The sequence below is a fragment of the Falco naumanni genome, chromosome 4 (genome assembly GCF_017639655.2).
Source record: "Falco naumanni isolate bFalNau1 chromosome 4, bFalNau1.pat, whole genome shotgun sequence".
Lineage (NCBI taxonomy): Eukaryota > Metazoa > Chordata > Aves > Falconiformes > Falconidae > Falco > Falco naumanni.
Window position 1 is genome coordinate 43872689 of NC_054057.1, and position 14406 is coordinate 43887094.

The window sequence follows — 14406 nt, forward strand, 5'->3', positions numbered from 1 at the left end:
GACCTTGATCGCTCTCTACAACTGCCTGAAAGGAGCTTGTAGGCAGGTGGGTGTTGGTCTCTCCTCCCGTGTTAGAAATGATAGGACCAGAGGAAATGGCTTCAAGTTGCGCCATGGTGGTTTAGGTTGGATGTTAGGAAAAATTTCTTCACCAAGTGGTTTATCCAGTGTTTGAACTGGCTGTCCAAGGAAATGGTTGTGTGACCATCCCTGGAAGTATTTAAGAGATGTGTAGATGTGGTGCTTGGGGACGTGGTTTAGTGGTGGACTTGGCAGTGTTAGGTTAATGGTTGGACTTGATGGTCTTAAAGGTCTTTTCCAACCTAAATGATTCTATGCATGGAGTCAGGGAAACCAAAGCCCATATGGGGCTGAATCTGGTGTGAGGGACATGAAGGGCAACAAAAATACGCTGGAAGCAAAACTGGGACTAGGGAGAATGTGGGCCAGCTGCTCAATGAGGCAGTGGACTTTGTGACGAAGGACATGGAAAGGGCAAGACTTAATGTTTTCTGAGAAACACAGGCTGATCAGCCTCATCTTAATCCCTGGGAAGGTGATGGAGCAGATCTTCCTGGAAACTACTTCTGAAACACATGGAGAAGAACGTGATTAGGAGTAGTCAGCATGAGTTTGTGAAGGGGAAATAGTGTTTAATCAACCCAATAACCTCCTGTGTGTAGTGACGAGTTCAGCTGGAGGTCAGTCAATATTAATATACCCCAAGGGCTGATAGTGTAGCCAATTCTGTTTAACACTTTCATTTGGTGGCCTGGACAGTAGGGTAGGGTGTGCTTTTAGCAAGTCTGCAGATGATAAAAATCTGGAGGAGTGGCTGAGAGACCAGATATTGTTTTGTCATTCAGGGGGGGACTAAAACAGGCTGGAGAAACAAACAAATGAGAACCCTGTGAAGTTCATCAAAGGGAAATGCCAAGTACTGCACCTATGGAGGAATAACCCCGTGTATCAGTACAGGCTGGGGGCTTAATGGCTGGAAAGCAGCTTTGTAGAAAAGGTCTGGAGGGTCCTGGTGGGCACCAGTTTGACATGGTGTTTTTTTATGATTTAACAGTACAGGCAAAAAAATTCTTCTGTAAATACAGGTTTTACAACATACAACACACTCAGTGTGTGCTTGTGACAAAGATGACTGACAGCCTTCTGGGTTGTGAGAGGAAGAGTGTCGCCAATGGCTTGAGCGAGGTGGTCCTTCCTCTTCACCCAGCCTGATGGGGCCCCATCAGGAGGGCTGTGTCCACTTCTGGGCTCCGCAGAATGAGACATAGATGTACTGGAGTGAGCTTAGTGAAGGCCACAAAGATGATGAAAGGTTGGAGAATCTGAAAGAGAAAGGCTGAGTGAGCTGGGATGGTTCAGCCTGGAGAAGAAAAGTCTCCAGGAGGATCTTACACGTGTGTGAATACCTGATGGAAAAAACCATAAAGGAGGTAGGGCCAGACTTTTCTCAGGGGTAGTCGGTGAAAGGGCAGAAAATACAACAGGCACAAATTGAAATGCAAAAAACCTACGTTTAATCATCAGAGAAGCTTTTTTTATTTTGACAGTGTGAGGGTGGTCAGACAGTTTTCCCAGTGGTGGTGAAGTCTCCATTGAGGTATTAAAAAACCCAGCTAAACTGAGCCTGCTGTAAGCAGGTGGTTGGACTGGATGATCACAAGAGGCTTCTTTCAATGACAGTTGCTGTATGAATCTATGATTTTCATATCTGTTTTGAACAAAATAATTGTAACAAATGGTTTTCAAAGGATACAAGTAACTTAATTCTGATGTGGAAAAACCTGGAAGTACATCTCCTTTCTTTCCAGTACATGGCTCTGAGCATTAGGATGCTATCCTGCTTTTCTGCCTCTTGGCCCACTAAAACATGCCACTAATTCTTCAGATTGCAGTGTCTGGTACAAGGACATACTCAAATGCTTACTTAGTGTGTTTGCTGTCCCCAGTTCCTCTGGCTTGTATGTGTTGTCTTTCTCACAAGTAAACTCTAGTTAAGTTTTCTCTTGAAAATGTTTTATCTCTTTGTACTGACACTGTGCTTCTTCAGGATGTGCTCATGATACTGCAAGCAAAATCTTAAGGTGCTCTTCCTCTCCTAGGAGCGATTGTTTACCCTTAATTTGCAGTCTGTCCCTCTTTGTGGAAGCATTTGTAAAGGGAAAGGGGAGTTTTCTTTCCTACCAGTTAAAAACAAAATGTCCACAAGGGAAAAGCTTTCCATGAAACGGAAATAGACCCGCTTCCCTAAGGTGCTTGAGAGTCTCCCAGGTGAATCTCTTGCAGTCCTAATAAGGGTGAATCATCACTTTTTTTAGTACTATATAAACTGATTTCTGTAATGTAGTTGGAATCATGTTAATGTTTGAGAGACCTTTGCCTGGTGTATAACATGAACTAGGAAAGCAAGGAGTAGTGTTGATCCTGGTCCTGCTACCTGCTTTGTGCCTGTACACAGCCATGGTGAGATTATTTACTTGCAGAACGTCTCCTGTCCCCAGTCCACATGCTAATATTTATGCTCAGAAAGGTCCGGAAAGTATTAGAAACTTACCTGGTGGGATCTGCATGTGACCAGATGAGGAATTAGTTACCTCTGCCTATGAGTATCTGAGACAGATACCTTGTTATCAGGTTAAGATAAGCTTGTAATCCACTGACATCAGCATCTTGTAAGGAGTTAGTCTGGACAGGATGGCAGGTTTTCCCTTGAAGTCAGAGGTCACCTGGGAAGCGGTTAATTGGGGTGGAAGTGTAGTTTTAGCAGTCCCTGGAGAGACTGTTCTTCAAGCGCAGAAAGGCACAAAGCTGTAAATTAAAAATACTTCTGAATATTCTAGAAGCGTGGTGTATGCTATTTCAAATTGAACTTGGTGGAGCCAGCACTTAAATATTTCAGGTAATTTCTAAGTGTGCCCACCATTATATTGTTTAGATTCTAGGCAGGAGGCAGAAGGTAATGAAGTGCACCTGTGCTGTCTGACTTCCTGCATAATTGCTTAATGCATTCTTCATCGGATCACTTAAACGATATGCTTGTGTTTCTGCAATGACTGTATAGCATGTCTGAGGATGAATGTCCAAACATAGCTGCTGTGGTCACTTTGCACTTGGTTATACTGGGGTCAGGTATGAGGGAGCAGTATTGTCCTAGTTTGGATCAAGCTCACTCTCTTACGCCTGTTCTGATTTTGTTCATAAGTGGCCTCTCAAATATATGGCTCTGTAGGCATTTTTATGATGATGGTGATGTACTGAGCCTTAATTAACGAGGCAGCATGCTTTGAGGTGGGTAAGGTGTTTGTGAGATAGAGGTTAGGCTGCACCTTTGGCAGTCCACAGCCTGATGAGGGGATGATGGTGTTTGTAGTCATGGAAGTTCAGACTGTGGAAATAAACATTCCAGCCACTTCAGAAAAAAAGATTTGACTTAAAAAGGAATGGTACCATAGATTTAAGACATCAGTACAGAGTATTCTTCTGTTACAAGTGAGTCTGTGTAATGATCTAACTACCAGAAGTTGCATACTGACATTTTTGCTAAGTCCAGGCAGCAGTGAAGCAGTCGCAGATACATGCTCTCACAAGATGATGCTATAAATGTTCTCCGTCCAAAGTAATTCTGGAGGTTATTTTAGAGAGAATAAGGAAATCTTAGAAGGGTTTTTGTAAGGCACACAACTACAGTCTTAGAGCTTTTTTTCATTTGGTGATTTCAGAGTTGTTTATAAAATAGTGTTAGCTTTGTTATCAAGTGGTTAGCTTTTCATTCAAAAAACATTTCTGAGGAGACAGATGATGAAAACTTGAGTGTTCTTGGCATAGCACTAATGCAGTTCTGACAGTCCTTGAAGACCTGTGTGTTGTATCTGGTATTATACCAGCACCGGCTGGCAGAGGTGGGGGAGAGGGGTGTTTGGGTGTCTGCTGGAGGAGAGGCCTGAGGCCAGGCTGTCCCTGGGGAGGGTACAGAAAAAGACTTTTGCCAGTTGTTGCAAATAAGTGTTCCCTGGAGCAAAAGGGAGGGTGTCACTGCTGGGCTTTGGGGTTAGGTGTGGCACCTGGTAATATATTCAGTGTTGGACAGGGAGGTTGCTGGCCTTGGGGAAAAAGTAGTGCAGATCCTCCACTGTATCATAGTTCTTCGCTGTGTTGTAAAATGTGAAGGGCATTAAATTGTTTGAGTGTATAACTTATTCTTACCTGCCGCAATATGCTTCGTCAGCGTGTGAGGTTTACCGAGCTTTTGTTGTAATACATCTCAGTAAGGTCTAATGTGAGAATGTGTCTCTGCCATCATGGCTTTAGGAACACAAAACTGACCTGTTTTCAGACTTTTCATCAAATCCTGTATTTAGAAGAAAGATGTAGTTCCACTTTGCTGGCTACAGCATCATAAAGAAGTTTAACCTGTTTCTGTAGACACTGTGTTGAAGGCTGGTTTTCTCTGTTTTCAGAGGCGTTGTCAAAGTTGACATCAATCTGCAGAAGGTGGACATTGACCAGTGTTCGAGTGAGGGGTGGTTCTCGGGGACGCACCGGTGTCATCTCAACAATTCTGAGGTATGTCTGTCCCTAAGGGACTGAGCTACACTTCAATAACAAGTCTTCCCACTATGAATAATTTTCTGTAGTATAAATGCTATCTGTTTTGTAGACTTTAAATGTGGTTTGTAAGCTGAAAAAATCTTTCTGTGCAAGTTAATAGTTAGCAGAAGTTAAGTTATTGTGCAGAAATAACAGCTATAAACAAAATATTACCAGTGAAATGATTTATGAAGTTCTGCTTGCAAGTCAAACAATTACTTTACACTCAAAATCAAAATGGACTTCTAATGTCAGTGTCACTTTTGATTGGACAGCCTTGCAAAATACAGATAAAGTAGCTCAAAAGCTACTAATAATTATTCAGAAAAATATGGGCTTTTGGTAGAATGACACAGAATAACAGGCAGAATTGGATACTGTGATTCTTAACAGAAATGCCAAGGTTTTGACAGAGCTGACTAAATGTTTCTGTTCAGCTCCTTCCTGCTTCCCCTTTCTTTTGAAGGTCTGTGCCTGGCTCCGTCTGTTAGCATATGGTAGATCATTCAGCCTGGCCAGTCATATATGTTCAATGAAACTTTAAAACAAAATACATTCAGTGATTATTTTTTTCTTTTTGTTATGGCATATGTTGTTGTTTTCAGAGGCACCCTTTTGTTTTCTGTGGGAGTAGGTACCTCATGCACTTTGTGCTTTCAGAAAGGGCAATTAAAATGTAGGGAAAGTTGACTTGTCTACTGGAAGTCAGGAGGTGTTTACCAAATTAGTTATAAAATGCCAATTTATCAAAGTCAAATCTAAATTTAGGGAAAGAGTTGGTTTTGATGAATTAATCTGCTAACATTCTTGAGCAAGAAAAACTCAGAATTTTTGTATACATCCTTTCTGGTATTTTTCATTTGCAATTTTTTTCCTTAAACTTGAAATGAGAAATCAAGTAGTCTTTGATAAAGACTAATTTCAAATGGAAATATTTTTCCATTTGCAAAAATATTTTAAGTACTTTTTGACTTCTGAATTCAAGGGAATGCTTTAATATCTTGTTTCTTCCTGGAAGGAATAGTTTCCCATGAGATCTGATAAACATCTTTTTAAATATATGCTAGTTATCCTGAATGTGATTATATATTTTGGCAAGTTCTCCTCCTTTTCTTAATGTCTTATGAGCAAAATTGTCAGCAGAGGAGTGGGATTGTAAGTTGTGTATCTTCCTGCAACCAAGAAGAAAAGGGAGGAAAACATCCCTATGAGAAGGCTTAAGAAAAACCAAGGCAAGAGTGAAATGGAGAAAATTAAGAAAGCTCAATCGTGGGCTTTAATGCACCTTTGGTCTGGTTCAAAGCCCGTTGCTGTAATGGGCTGTAATAACTTTTTTTTTTTGCTCTAATCATGCTCTGTATTCTTAATATATAGGAAACCAGAAGATGAGTCAAACCAAACCAGATATAATCCCACAGTTACACTCCCTTCCAACTCTTAAGTCCTTAAGCGTGTCCTGGAGAGAACAATGCAAAAAGCTACTCTCTCTGGAAGAATCTGTTGAAGAAGGGAGGGAAATAAAAGGATTTTTTTCACTCTTCACAATTCATTTTCACAGGAGTAAAAAGTAGTTTCTGTTTCTCTGTAGAATTCACTCTGATTATAGAAAGGGGTTTTCTTCATGAATACGACATTCAGTAAAATCTACCTTCCATTTTATTATTGCACATGAGGCAAGCAGACTGCTTTAGGGAACTGAGTGCAGAATGAAATTCTGCGTGAAAGAACGTTAAGGGTTACAGAAGATTTTCTATTGCTTGCAAAACCCATTTTAATTCCATAGTTTTTAGTGTCTCAGTGGGTAAACTGGAAAAATCTCACTTCTATGATTTGGTCTCTTACTGTGCATGAGAAACCAAGGTGGCTGTCGTGGGTCACTGATGCAGAGACAGTTTTTCCACCAACTTTGAGCCAGAACTGGGTTCTTGGCATTCTGGGCTTCCTGCTGTTGCTGAGAGGGTAGTGGAAATTTCCTGTCTGCTGAAGGAGACCATAACATTTCTTCTACTTAAAATGTACATTATAGATTGGTTCTTCATGTTGGGGTTCTGGGGTGTGTTGTTGTAAAGCTTTCTGTCCTCAAGCAAGCTTCTTTGCAGAGCTTTTATTTACCGGGCTGACTTGCACTGTTTATTCTGCATAGTGTTTTCCTTGTTTTTTAGGGCTAACAAACTGCTCTACATGGTTTGCAATAATACTTTTTTTTGGTACAACACTTCTGCTACTGTTGAGTCCAACCTCATATATCAGTACAAAACCAGAGCTGCTTTGTGCTGTTTTGACAATAGGAGGCACTACATTTACTGATGTTACAAAGGAGGTTGTCATTTTCTTTTTACTGGACAGTTGCATGTTTTTGTTTTAGTACACCTACTGTGATGTTGTAGTCCATAAGTGAGTTCTTATGATGCAAAAAGGAATTAAAATATACATTATAGGGCAGAAGATCTTTAATGAGGGATGCTGTGTATGTGAGTGGCTTGTGTTCACACCCTAAGGTGTTAAAAACATGGGCAAGGAGATTAATGCCACTTCATGAATGGCTTTTCAACAAAAACCTGCCGGCTGTTCTTCCATCTCCATGGCACTTAGTAGAGTGTTAAATCCACAAGACTGTCATGGCTAACAAGGATATATAGGTAATACAAACCTCCCCCAAAATGAAACTTGCAAAACAGGGAGTGTCTTTCCTTATTGCATCTAAAGAGGATGTGACTCCTCGCTCAGTAATAGTGGCCCTGGTTTGGGTATGGGAAGTTGCTGGGAACAATCTATAGAGAAACTTTCTCTTCTTTTACCCTATAGTCACCACTTCAGGAGAGTTCAGTCTGATGAGGACTTCTTTCTTTACAAGCAGGTCCCATATGCTGCTTTTAATGCTTTGTTAAAACAGAGGTCTCTGGATTTTCCTTCCTCTCTAGTTTTGTTAGGTAATGTGAGTATTTAGTGCAGCATAGCCTTTCCACAGACTGGTAAGCCTTTGCCATAGTGAGTTTCTGATTTGGTTCTGAAAGTCTGTTTACTGCATAGCCCATACTACATGGCTGGGCTGCCAGTGCCATTAAATCTTAAGGCATAAAGATCAGTATTTCAGAGATAGAATTCCTCTCTTCCCTAATACTATGAAAATATAGCAAGTGACAGAGAAGGGAAAGGGAGTGTCTTAGGGAATGGACAAGAGGAGAAAAAAAGCCAAAACGATGGGTTACTAAAATGCTTCTTTTCTTTGTCTTATTTTAGTTAATTTTATAGTGGCTGGAATCTACTAGACAATTGCAGACAAATTTTCCTACTTTCTGTGCTGTCCTGAAGTGTTTACCTTCTAAATAAGAATCAATGGAAAGGAGGGAGATGGAGGTGCACTACAGCGCATGTAAACATGTAGTAAACCAGCGGTCCGTATGTGGTAGACAGGAAGAGGGAAGGAATGGATGGGACCCATTTTCTACCAGAAAGTTGTTGTTGAAAGTACTGTATTGCCCTCATGTGCTGTGGCACAGAGTCACTAGGAGATGATGCTAACCACGACATTGGGATTTGGCTTTGGGAGGTGTCAAGTAACCTGATGATGTGATGAAATAGTTGTAGTGCTAGTCCTTGCTTGAAAGAAAAATAGTGTGTGATTGGGAAATTAAGGAATATTACAACTCAAGTACACAAAATGCTTAAACATAATATTCTTCCTTTAACTGCCATCTGTCACTAGATTTAGGTGTGCCTCAGAAGGTGGATTGGTGACTTAAATATCCTGATTTGTGCATGGTGCCCTCAAATTGAGTACAAAACAAAAGCAAGTGCTGGGTACTCTAGATTCCCCACTTTTAAATTGACTACCTAAACTCCTAATATATAGTAATATTTTTCCTGATTTGTTCTTTTGTGCATGGAACCCATGTATCCCTGACTTCACAGCAGCCTAGATGAACTAGGAGAAGAGTGCCCTCCTACAACCTCAGTATGAATGGAAAATGCCAGTCTAATTAGGCAGGAAGTTAGGTGAGACATTACATGGGAAAGCCAAATGGCAGCAGTGGCTAAAGCCTATTTCAATTGTGAACATTTTTTCCTCTTTTTAATTGTATCGGCCAAAAAGAGGCTGATGGCCAGGTGTTCTCTTCTTGACCTAAGTTAAGAAGGGACAACTCACGGTGAAGCATGGAGCTACATTTTCCTTCCTGCCCTCTACCTTGATGCACAAATAGGGAACAGTTTCCCCCAAAAATATGTGGGCAAGAGATTTGGATTCTGTGGGACTGCAACAGATGAGGTGGGTAATATCTGCAGGGTTAGAAATAATTAAAATTAATTGGGTAGAGACCAAAATGATGCAAGTAATTCTGGAGTTAACAAACACAGGAAAAAAATAGTTACCCAGTAATGTCTTTACTTTTTTTTTTTTTTTACTGAAGTAATGTCATTATACAGGCAAGGCTGGCTGTGGGGGTAAGAAAACATGCCTTTTTACCCTTTTGAAACCTTTGAAGATTTTTCTTTTAATGTGTTAGATTCCTTCCCCATAGATGCTGTTAGCAGCTGCTGGCACTTTTAGTAACAACTTTACTGTTGATGTCTCAACAAGGACTCTAAAATCAAGGCTGAGGAGCATCTGAAGAGATCAGCCAGCATAGCCCATTGAGCTTGGCCGAATGCTTCCAACCAGCAGCATCAGTCTGTGAAAAAACAGCAGCGGACTCCATGCTGTTCCCCCATCCTTAATGAGACTGCCAACAGCTTGCAGTGCAAGGCAGGCTCAGCTGACATCCCTTTAGGTTTCAACAGTATTCCACAAATGACAGTGTGCAAAAATATCTAGAGGGAATGAGAGGCAGAGTAAACAGAAAAGCTGCATTGCTGTCTGTATATAGTGTGTATATCTGTGTTTGTAGGAAGTTGCATAGGCCTACTCTGTGTGTATTTATTCTATGCAAACACAAAAACAACTGAGAAAGGAAAACAAATGAGCAGTACAGCCAAAATCTTTTTTCTATTGTTTAGCAAAACATTTGGGACAATCATATTTTATTGTATATAGTGTTACAGACAACCAACTGAAAAAGAGGGAGGCAGGGGCTGATTTAAAAAAATTGCAGTGGGTCTGAGTTGGGAGAAAGGAAAAAACCCCCAGTGCTTTCTGTTTTTTTTTTTTTTTCAGGCACTTTCCAGTGCCCTTGTCAAACTGGAAAAGGCTGTTAATGCACATACTCTGTGGGAGGGGAAGCATGACAAGACATTAGCATCTGAAGTCATAACTCAGTGGGTTATATCCACTATTATCAGTTTTGCTTATTGCATGTATTTTCTGTCCTTTTCATTAGGAAAAATGCAGTCAGAATGAGAAAAATTTGAAAAGAAAGCTGTTTGGTGATTCAGTCTGAATGAACAGGGTTTATGGAATATAGTTAACTTCTATGTTGGAAATAATTATCATCCTTGGAGCTACAGATTGCATCTGGCATGGTTTAACCCCGGCTGGCAACCAAGCACCACATAGCTGCTCCCTCACTTCCCCCTCACTCAGAGAGATGGGGAGGAGAATTGGAAAGGAATGTAAAACTCAAGGGTTGAGATAAGAACAATTTAATAGGTAAATCCAAAGCCGTGCATGCAAGCAAAGCAAAACAAGGAATTCATTCAGTACTTCCCATGGGCCGGCAGGTGTTCGGACACCTCCAGGAAAGCCGGGCTCCATCATGTGTAACAGTTACTTGGGAAGACAAATGCCATAATACCAAATGTCCCTGTTGTCCCTCCACCCCCCCCTCCTTCCTTCTTCCTCCCCCAGTTTATATACTCAGCATGATGTCATATGGTATGGAATATCCCTTTGGCTAGTTCAGTCCCCTCCCAGTTTCCCATGCCTCTCCAGCCCTCTCACTGGCAGGGCCCAAGGAAGTGAAAAGTCCTTGACTTGCTATAAACATCACCCAGCAACACCCAAAAACATAGGTGTGCTATCAGTGTTGTTCTCACACCAAATCCAAAACACAGCACTGCACCAGCTACCAAGAAGATAATTAACCCTATCCCAGCTGAAACCAGAGCCGCATGCAAGACAGGGCAAGAGAAGTACCCAAACCAGGGTAGAAAGCATATGTCAGATTATATTTCTTCCTAGAAGAATACAAATGTTAAATGCTATATCAAATCCTGGGCTAAAGGGGTAATGTAAGACAGAAAAGGGAGCGGCTTGGTTTGGTACAGAGATAGAGGAAAATGCAGCCGGTGTTCTTGGATCCAAGTGCAGAAAGGCGTATCTGTTATCTCAGACTGATGGCTGCTTGCACAACTTGGTGTGTTTGGAGAGCATACAGTAGACACAAAGAACATCTCTGATGCTATTTTAAAAATAACTTTGCATCATCTGAGTTCATGGGAAAAGTCCCTTTATGACAGTATTACCAGATCTGATCTGGCACTCCCTTAGACACAATTACATAAAATAAGGTGGAAGTTTGTCAGAGCTTTCAGTGATAAACAAGGTGCTATGAAGAACAACTTTCAGTTTAAGGAAAAGCCAGGTTGCTTAACTACAGCATCTTTTCTTTTCAAAAAAAATGAAATTCCTGTGTTTTACAGGAGCTAATCTTTGTTATCAATGTTTTCTTCAAAGAAGAAAATCTTTGCAGCAATTCCTTTCATCCTAGTTAGCATTCATTCAAATGAATTCATCCAGCTCGGTTCTATTTGCTGCTGTTTTCCTTTCCCCAGAGTTAAAAAGTGAAAAGCAGTAGATGATTGGTTGAATGATGCTGTCTGACAAAAATGAAAATAGCAGGAGGTATTTGGTTTCTCCTGCAGTTGATGGGCAATGTATCTATTGTATCTATTTGTATCTATCTACAAAAAATTGTATCTATTACCAGTTCTTTTAGATCCATTGCTATGGCTTTCAGATCTTTCTCTGCTGGACAGAGCATCCTCTTAGGCAGTGCCCATCAGATGAACTGTTGGGTCTTCCCATCCTGTTTGGGAAGGAAAGAATTGAGGCCCAGAAGTTTAGTTAGCATGCACAAAATATGCCTGGTGGGAGCAAAGGGGAGGTCACAGGGAGGGGAATGGACATAGGGAAGAGTTCTTCCCTGGAGAAAGACTGAGAAACTGACTGTCTGTGGTTGGGGCAAGAGGTGGAAGATCAGGTACTACTGGGAGCCACAGAAGACCTGCCAGCAAGGAGCCTGGGGACTGTAGCAGGGCTGGACTGTTCATCCTCAGCAGGCTGGCTGTGACTTATCTTTCCCAGAAGTAAAGTGGCAGTAGCTGTATCAGATCTAGGCTTAAACAGAGCACAGCTTCATTCGGGGCTCTTGGTTGTTATCACTACATTCAGAGCACCGTACAATATCTGCAAAAACCTCTAGTAGCATTAAGCACAATTAGATGTACACAATTAGATAAAGATACAGCATTTCAGTATTGAAGCATCTGGTCCATTCTGTGTGAGATGTGATACGCTTATCTTGGAAGATACACAAGTATATTCCCATATCTTCTGAGATATTATAAAGACTATTACCCCCATCTTACAGCTGGGATGAGAGGCAAAATGATTATCTCTAAGCTGATAGCCACCCTGACTCAAATTGAGGTGTGATCTCCAGGTGTGCAAATTACCCTCTCCACAGTTTGGTTTCTGCAGAAAAGTACGCCAAGCATGTGACGAAAAGGAGTCCTGATGTGCTCCAACCAAGGACCCAGGCTGGATCATCTTCCAAGTGGGATTTTGAGGTGCATTACAGCATGCATCTCCCCCATAATTCAGATAGTTCCAGGAAGTTAAGCACCCCTCCTGATCTATTTTTGAAACCTGTGTCTGAACAGCTTCATAGTTTTCTTAATGATCTTGATTTGTGATAGCATTCTGGTCAAAAATTAAGCCACACAACGCCCTCTTAGCTGAACGAGCTGTTGCTGCACTTGCTGTCATTGCAAAGGACACCAGCTTCCTATGAACTGTGCAGACTCTTTTCCTGACTTGCATACTTAGTGATTGGCTTATTCAGGCCATATACTGCAGAGGGTTTTTTTGTTGTTAAAACATGAAAATTTTTCTTATGCACATATTCTACAGTTCACTATTTTTGTTGAAAGAACATGGACTTAAGCAATAGTAAACCAATACAAAAAACTTGTCTGCCTTATTTTTAAAAAAACTTTATTAAATGTAACAAGTTTCTCCTGCTCTTTTAATACTTCATGATACACGCACGAGACAAGTTTAATTTAGCCTTGAGAAGAAAGGTCATTCCTCTTTTTCCTATAACAAATTAAAATTAGATTGAAAACTTATTAAAGACCCTAAGATGAAAACTTAGAAAAATAGCTGTTGAAACTTCATATTCAAAGCAACGTACTGAGGTGTAGTAATAGCCTTAATAGAAGCAAACTCATTTAGTTATAGTTTTGGGGCACAATTTTAGAGCACTAGACATTCAAATGCCATCATTTTTGTTGGTGACTTACAGTAGGAAGTGAATATTTTTTTGCTAATGAAAAAGAACTGCTTTTGGTTTACCTATGCTTTTGTTTAAATCCCAGTAATTCATATATTTTGTTTTTCTAGTTGGCATTTGCCAGTATTGTAAACTGATGGTTATCAGGTCGTCCATTCACTGAGCAGGGGCTGGTCTAGAAATTTCTCAGTCTGTACTATTCTACTTAATGTCTTTTGTTTTGTTTCTTCATTGCTTTGTCGACCTGTGTTGTTTTAGATCATGAATATATTAAGCACCGGTACTAACATAAGAATGCAGAACATGTGATTTTTAATCTTTATCTTTTTGAGTATTTTTATTCTTTTTTATGTTTTGGCTAGTTTATAAGCCATTACTGAGTTTCATCATATTACTGCTTGTATTTCTCATTCATCTCCTTTAATGGTTTTACTCTTTTGTCTTGTTGGTGAATGAGTAGTGAAAAAAAAAAACTTCTTCCCAATGACTTATGCATGTAAACTTAAGATAAAGAAGATATTTATCATCTTTGATTGCTTCTTTAGTTGGAAGAGGTGGTGAGGAAAAGTAGGTATTACTGTAGAGACAAATAAGGCAATTTTGTATTTGTAATACTGCACTGTTTTCTTTTTGCAGCAGGATCAGAATTCCTCTGCAGTTAAATTTAGTCCCTCAATTTGCCACAACCATTGTTTATGGGGCAGTCAGTTTCCATTTGCTTGTATAAAGTAGATCGTAGGATTTGCTTACTGAGCTTCGCTCTTTTTATCAGAATATAGTAGTTACTTTTTTTGCACCACCAGTTCCATCTACTTACTCTGTCAGTTTTTTCATCTTTCAAATATGGTTGGCTAGGGAGGAAAAGCATTCATGGAGTGGTATAACTATGCATTCTAATTTAGGCAAAGTGAGTCCTGGAACTTTCTTCTAAAACAGTTCTGGTGTTACTCTTGCGTTTTAAAATAAAGCTCACTAGGTTGGCCTGACATGAGAAACAAACTGAGCTTTCTCTGTAGCTAATAAATTAAATTATTTGCAACCCTCAGATATTTTTATGTATGTTTTTAGATATACATTTATTTACAGCTAAGCTGTTCTTGTGTGTGCCTATGTATGCCTATATATACATATATGGGGAAACTGTGAGTTACTTGGTCATTTGCACATAGACATTCTATGACGGTTCTGTGATGAGATGTTACAGCAGCTGGGGAGATGGTGGTCCTTGCTTCCACCTAACCCCATGCACCCGCGCAGGCTGCAGGGCTGAATGGCTGGAAAGCAGCTTTGCAGAAAAGGCTCAGAGAGTCCTGGTGGACATCAAGTTGACTGTGGGCCAGCAGTGTGCCCT

General features: G+C 40.4%; 1 protein-coding gene across 2 annotated transcripts in view; it reads left to right on the top strand.

Moving 5' to 3' along the window:
* The window catches only part of GPR158 (G protein-coupled receptor 158), a 209335-nt gene that overhangs the window by 11724 nt on the left and 183205 nt on the right, over window positions 1-14406 (top strand). For both annotated transcript variants that reach the window (XM_040592584.1, XM_040592585.1), the window contains exon 2: window positions 4476-4581. In XM_040592584.1, coding sequence (XP_040448518.1) covers window positions 4476-4581 — 106 coding nt within the window. The remainder of the gene's footprint in view (window positions 1-4475; window positions 4582-14406) is intronic.